This window comes from Branchiostoma belcheri, unplaced genomic scaffold, assembly GCF_001625305.1.
Source record: "Branchiostoma belcheri isolate BF01 breed outbred unplaced genomic scaffold, Haploidv18h27 scaffold123, whole genome shotgun sequence".
NCBI lineage: Eukaryota > Metazoa > Chordata > Leptocardii > Amphioxiformes > Branchiostomatidae > Branchiostoma > Branchiostoma belcheri.
Window position 1 is genome coordinate 125,716 of NW_017802636.1, and position 7,133 is coordinate 132,848.

Below are 7,133 nucleotides of genomic sequence, written 5' to 3' on the forward strand. Positions count from 1 at the left end.
GGAGGATGGGCAGAATAACAACGGTGCAGTGACAACACCCGAAATAAAAACTGCACCACGTTTTCATAAAAATTAAGAAAAAATGTCAACGGTGAGTTTGGCCTAACGTTATACAAAGTGGGAATGCTCAGCTTTATTTGATGGTCTGTGACTGTGGTTTACCTAATTGGACTAATCAATATCTATCGGAAAAATGAGATTTTTGACACAACTGTATTGCTCACACAAAAAAAAAACATGCTCAAGCAAGAGCAAGCACACACATGACCGTATTTGTGTATATCTGGAAGATTTTTGCTTGAACTTGGTTGCGCTGATCGCTGACAGCCAGTGCACGCGCGGCCTCTAGCGGAAATTTAAAAAGTTGCAATTCCTTGTTCTGACGTCAGCGTCACACACCGGTTCATCACATGATACCAAGATGTCGGCTATGGGAGATCTGATGGACTTGGGGAGCACACCTCCCACCAACGACATCCGTATGGCCCGGGAACACACGCTGGCCATCACCAGGAACTACCACTCACAGCCCAGGCTCAGTAAGTAGCTCTTTTAGCGAGAAAACGACGCAATTTGGCGACAGAGGGGACCTGTGACATCGCTAAAATTATATGCTGGGTGGGAGGGGGGCGAGCCCTTCAGTTCACCTGTGCAACCTGACGTGACGAGCATTCATCACACAAAATACAGACCGCCTTTCATTATGATAAATGTAAACCTGTAGTTTAAGTACAGACCATTTAGCATGTTGAATTGCTGGGCTCCCATTCCGAAAATCGTGTTTTGTTAGTTTAGGTTATTATGTAGGTTAAACACACGTGATATAATATTCCTTGGGGTAGCAATTTTCCGTTGCAATCCTTTCTGATCTTGCTATGACTTGTACAGCTGTATACCTTGATGGTTCCTTCATAATAGCACCTTCATAACGTAACATCAATTTTCTGTTTAATACATAAAATTTTGCAGTTTCTTGTCTCCCAAGGGAGAACACAGATTGAATAATTAATTAATTTTCATATGATGTTTGACCTTCATTATCATACTTTTTGCTATGGTGAACACAGATGTAAGTAATTCAGAAGTAACCATTCATGGTATATAACCGGGTTGGGAAAAATCATTTCCAGGTGTGCCACACCCTTTCAAGAAAAAAATAGTGACCTTCATTATTTTATACATATGTAGCCTGTGTACCATTCTGCCTTTGGCAAGTCATTATACTCAACAGTATCTGAACAACCTACCTCAAAATAGACAAATGTAGCCAACCTTAAGTGATTATCTTGACATATGCATGGAATGTGCTTATTTGTTTTCTATCCATCTCTTTCCAGCATACAAGACAGTGACTGGAGTGAATGGTCCCCTAGTTATTCTGGATGATGTTAAGGTTTGTAATGACAGTTGGAAACATTTTTCAGTTGAGAACAACATAAGAAATTATAACAGTATGGAAGAATTTCCTGAAGCATCCAGTGAGGCTAAAGTAATTTTTTTAGTATAAGATTGTGTTTCCATTCTAATACTACAGTATTTGATAGACTCTATGGAATGTTGGTGTGGTCAATAATGCATTATCTTTGTTTCAGTTCCCCAAGTTTGCAGAAATTGTCCACCTGACCCTAAACGATGGATCCATTCGTAGTGGACAGGTGCTGGAGGTCAGCGGGTCAAAGGCTGTAGTTCAGGTAAAGAAACAGTGCTAAGACATTATCTCTGTTCTGTAAGACTAATCTTAGAAGAAAAATATTTTCTCACATGAATGGTTACTTCTGAAAATATTTTCTCACAAGCTCGAGGAAGACACTTCTCTTTTCTTCAAGACATCTTTATGTCCATGCTTTTGTAAAAACTGGAAAAGCATTCAATTGTATTATTTAATGCATGTATAGAACTTTAACAGTCTACTTTGTGTTTCTGTTGGACAGGTATTTGAGGGAACATCAGGCATTGATGCCAAACACACCACCTGTGAGTTCACAGGTGACATCCTGCGTACACCTGTGTCAGAGGACATGTTGGGTAAGTGTTGCCAACTGTCAGCTCTTCTCTAAACTTCAAGTTCAAGTGCTCTGGTGGTGCCGTATGGCATTTAATATTATATGTGTTAATACACTGGTGTGTGAGTGCTTAAGACATCTACATACAGAGGCATAAAAACATAATCTCCAAGCATATCTTTCAGTGGCAAAGTCGTAACCAACAAGCAACCACCAACTGCCTTGCCAGATGGTAATGATTCTGTTACCGAAAGATCTGCTTTGAGATTATAAAATACATGCATTATTTTACAAGTGTCATGATATGTAGATGTAGATGTTGGATGTAGTAATGTGAAATGTGCCAGAATTCTTTTCATAGCATAGGTACACATCATTCATACATGTACATACTAATATTGTGATAATGACAACTTGACTGAGACATTCTTACGTCTCAAGATCCTAACATCCAAGTGGTCCTCACCTCTTCGTAGGTCGTGTATTTAACGGTTCAGGGAAGCCCATAGACAAGGGACCTAACATCCTGGCTGAGGATTACCTGGACATCCAGGGCCAGCCCATCAACCCACAGTCCCGTATCTACCCTGAGGAGATGATCCAGACAGGCATTTCTGCTATAGACTGTATGAACAGGTGAGGAAGGAAAGGGGGTATGGCAGTTTTTGTGGGCGGGGCAGTTGGATCATTCCTGTATTTTTAGCCTGAGTTACCAATCCAGAGTTCACGAGATATAATCACATACACTTAATTTTTTTTACAGTTTCTTTCAACTATACAACAATACACAATAAAGTGTGTTTTTGTATGCTTCTCAAGTTCTCATGCGACCTGCGACCTAAGGGATAAACGGGTCATGGTTCAGAGGTCATGTTGTTTGTGCTTTGACCTTTCAGCATTGCCAGAGGTCAGAAGATTCCAATCTTCTCTGCTGCTGGGTTACCTCATAATGAGGTAAGCAAAAATCTTCTTATTACCCCTCCAAAGTCAAATGTATAATGGACTGCTATTGCATTTAACAGAGTAAGAAAAATCTAATGATATGGAAGTGTAGAATCATTAGTATGTTGTGATTGACAGTTTTATCATCTCTCCAGATTGCCGCTCAAATCTGCCGACAGGGAGGTCTGGTGAAAAAGCAAGGAAAGTCCATCGTTGATGATCATGATGACAACTTTGCCATCGTCTTCGCTGCCATGGGAGTAAGTCTGGTCAATCAGTGTGAAAGCAGATCGATTTTGTCCCACAATAGCCTGACTAAATCTGCGCTCCTAGCGGCCGGCCCGGAAAAACACCAGCTGGCTGGTNTTTTTTCCGGGCCGGCCGCTAGGAGCGCAGATTTAGTCAGGCTAGTCCCACAAGAGTTAACCTAATTGTTATTTATTCTAGTGGGTACAGTACAGTGTAACTACTTGTACAGGAGAGCCCAAAATTCACTGACAGAAAATCCTTGATGTACGTATATAGATCATTAGATGTGTACAGTTACACTAACTTACAGTAAAAGACTATTTCTTAAGGTATCCATTCTGTCTGCCCCAGGTGAACATGGAAACAGCTCGCTTCTTTAAGATGGACTTTGAGGAGAATGGATCCATGGAGAACGTTTGTCTCTTCCTCAACCTGGCCAATGATCCAACGTGAGTATAGAGTTAACAATATATTGAATATTGAGTTATCTTTCATAGCTTATCCATGTAAGTTAAAACTGAAGCTTATCCATGAGTTAAATGCTAAAACTGTTCTTGGATATCATTTTATGAAACTGCAAGTCACAATAAAACATTACGAAATTCTGGAATCTTAGTACAGATGTAGTTAACATGTCTTGGTCAACACTCTTGCATTTACCCTTGCAGTATTGAGCGTATCATCACACCTCGCCTGGCCCTGACAACCGCAGAGTTCCTGGCGTACCAGTGCGAGAAGCACGTGTTGGTTATCCTCACCGACATGAGCTCATACGCCGAGGCTCTGAGAGAGGTGGGTTGGAATGTTGTTGGAAAAGTCAAAGGAAAATAAGTATGGAAATCAAATACATGTACTAGCAGTAGCAACTTGTCATTTTTTGCAGTTAACTCAATCTAATTTTTATTTTGTATTGAAGCAAAGTTGATTTTACTTAAACTGTAGCATCTGCATGATATCAGACTTGCTTAGAAAATGTTTGGCTTTGTTCAAATTGTAGGGAACTCTGTTAGTGTGATTATTTCATATCAACAAGCTGGATAATCTTATCATCATTGCTCACATCTCAGGTGTCGGCTGCGAGAGAGGAGGTGCCGGGTCGTCGGGGTTTCCCAGGCTACATGTACACGGACTTGGCCACCATCTACGAGCGCGCCGGGCGTGTGGACGGCAGGAACGGCTCCATCACCCAGATCCCCATCCTCACCATGCCTAACGACGACATCACCCATCCCATCCCCGACCTGACGGGGTACATCACCGAGGGACAGATTTATGTGGAGAGACAGCTCCACAACAGACAGGTATACAGACTATTACTGTATAGAGTACTGTTAAGACAGTACTCTGACCCAACCTCTGTCATAAATGTAACAGTTACATAGAATCAATATCAAAACACTTAGATTAGGTGCAATACTTGTAAAAAAAAATGTTGTAAATTGTTCTCATAGGTTACTTACAACAGATGGTTTGGAAGAAAAGCTTTCTTTGTTTGTTTTGCTTTAACACACTAGTACTAGTATAACACACTAGCAGCCGACAGAAGTAGGTACAAAGTGCATAAGACAGTACTGTAAGATTTTATCCACTCACCAAGATGGACCCCTTACTCATTTCAGTAAGTGTTGTCGGGTCTTAACATGCTCAAGGCATAGCTCTCCACAAAAACAGTAGTTTTAACACTAGTAGGGCGAAGTTAAACATTCTGCTGACAGATGTTGTACCCCTGCCGTGACTGTAGATCTACCCGCCCATCAACGTGCTGCCCTCGCTGTCCCGTCTGATGAAGTCAGCCATCGGGGAGGGGATGACGAGGAAGGACCACGCAGACGTCTCCAACCAGCTGGTATGTTAGGACATGGCAGAACAGGCTTTTTTTGGGGGGGTCTATGTTAGCTGTTGCTCAGCATTAGCAGCTAGACCGCCCAGACAGAATGCTGTCAGAGTTTTGCACTGAGGAAAGAATTTCAGTCCTTCAGTTTGACAGTGGTTAGGATTGAAATGTTCTGTGTTGGTGTTTTCTGCGGTTCAGTTCCTGTGACCATTGGGAAGTGTATTGTGTTGCATATATAGTTCTAGTTCTATATGTAGTCCTTGGAAAGTCGTCTTCCAGTATGTTTTCTTGTTGTTGATCATCATGCCTTGTGTTTTCAGTATGCCAATAGGAAATGTATTCTGTTGGTATATGCCTGTAGTTGAGTCCAAAGTGCTTAAATGCTGTTGTTGATTTCATGTCGTTGATCCTTGTGCCTTGTATCTCCAGTATGCCTGCTACGCCATTGGTAAGGATGTGCAGGCCATGAAGGCTGTGGTAGGAGAGGAGGCCCTCACCCCCGACGATCTGCTCTACCTGGAGTTCCTCAGCAAGTTTGAGAAGAACTTCATCAACCAAGGTACGTCACCTCCTGATTCTGAAATGTCAGATGCTTTGTACAATTGGAAATCTTAAAGTGATGACAGTTCAATTTGTTTTTTCTGCAAAGTTATAACTAGAATAATCTAAGAAACACTGTATGTACCCGACTTTATTTGGCCCCTCATTATGTTGACCATTTTGTTTTACCTTTTGTTATTTTATATCAATTAAGAACAAGGGTACATCCATAATGTTTGACTTACACTTCCTCTCAGGACCGTATGACAACAGGTCCATTTATGAGTCCTTGGACATTGGATGGAGCCTCCTTCGCATTTTCCCCAAGCAAATGCTGAAGCGAATTCCTGAGAAAACCCTCAATGAGTTCTACCCTCGAGATGCCAGACCCACAAGAGACTAGGTGAAACACGATGGCTTACAAGGGGGTTGTCATATATCTATTGAAGAGACACATTTGACATTTTTGAACATTCTAAAATGGTGGACAGTATAGCATATCATATGCTGCATTACTGTTGTAAAGAAAGAAGCAAAAGCTGAAATACATCTTATCCTTCACAGATGAGGTGAAATTCCCCTTGTAAGCCTTAGAATAGAAATAAAAACAATTAGAAAGAGAAAAACTAATAAAATAGGTATGAAATTTACAGCTGCAAATTTGTGTCACCAGATGTAATCACTAATCTGTCTGCCTTAATACAATTACTTCATTATCTGTCTTCACAGGACCATTGCTGTTGTTGCAAGGAAAATCTGTGACCTACACTTACTCATGCTTCACATGCTTGCCAGCATCCACATATCCATATGCTTTACTCACAAAGAAACCTTTTACTGTCTTTTGCCACCAGCAAGCTTGTTGGGCGCTCCAGTGTGCAGCAGAAATACTAGAAGCTAAGGCCATACCATCAGGATTTTTTACTTTCTTAGACTTGCGGTCCACAAGTCTAAGAAAGTAATGAATCTTGATCTACATGTATAATGATATATGCTACTGGTGTATAGCAGTGTGAAATGGTAAGTACATGTATCTATCTTACTTTGGATCAGCCAACCTAGTGCTGACAAGCTCTCCAAAGGGATTTTGAAGGTTTAGCCTGCAAGTAGAAAACTAATCACTGTTCCAATCTGTTCCCAGGTCCCTACGAGAACCGAACCATCTTCGAGTCCCTAGACATCGGCTGGTCACTGCTACGGATCTTCCCTAAGGAAATGTTGAAACGCATTCCCACCAACATCCTGGCAGAGTACTACCCCAGGGACAGCCGACGTACTTAGACTCAAACCTTTCCACCACAGAAGAACCATCATGTCTATTGTCAGCAATTATTTATTCCAGGAAGCTCTTACAGCTCTTACTCTAGACTGAAATGGAATAGTGCTAGATATGGGATCAGTAGTACTTGTGTATATGATTGTGTAATAGAAATATATTGCAGAATTCAGTACTATTTACAAGATATGCCACAGGAGCATAGAATTTAAAGTACTGCTGGTTAAGTTAGAGGTGAAAGGTAGCAAATAGAAGAAAGCCTATGTAAACTTCAATGAAATGTGAATAT

At 41.1% G+C, this 7,133-nt stretch overlaps 1 protein-coding gene across 2 annotated transcripts; it reads left to right on the forward strand.

The window, feature by feature from the left end:
- Positions 1 to 381: 381 nt before the first annotated feature.
- Positions 382 to 7,121, forward strand: LOC109463238 (V-type proton ATPase subunit B). 2 transcript variants are annotated; one of them, XM_019759982.1, is made up of 14 exons: positions 383 to 539; positions 1,338 to 1,393; positions 1,593 to 1,691; positions 1,932 to 2,025; positions 2,480 to 2,639; positions 2,900 to 2,957; positions 3,101 to 3,205; positions 3,546 to 3,643; positions 3,863 to 3,986; positions 4,262 to 4,495; positions 4,936 to 5,040; positions 5,458 to 5,587; positions 5,826 to 5,971; positions 6,710 to 7,087. In XM_019759982.1, the coding sequence occupies exons 1-13, from the start codon at positions 422 to 424 to the stop codon at positions 5,969 to 5,971; spliced, it is 1,527 nt and encodes a 508-aa protein (XP_019615541.1). In that variant the 5' UTR covers positions 383 to 421; the 3' UTR covers positions 6,710 to 7,087. The 2 variants fall into 2 exon arrangements, with proteins under 2 accessions (XP_019615542.1, XP_019615541.1); XM_019759983.1 differs by lacking the exon at positions 5,826 to 5,971 and having other exon boundaries at positions 382 to 539; positions 6,710 to 7,121.
- The last annotated feature ends 12 nt before the right edge of the window (positions 7,122 to 7,133 follow it).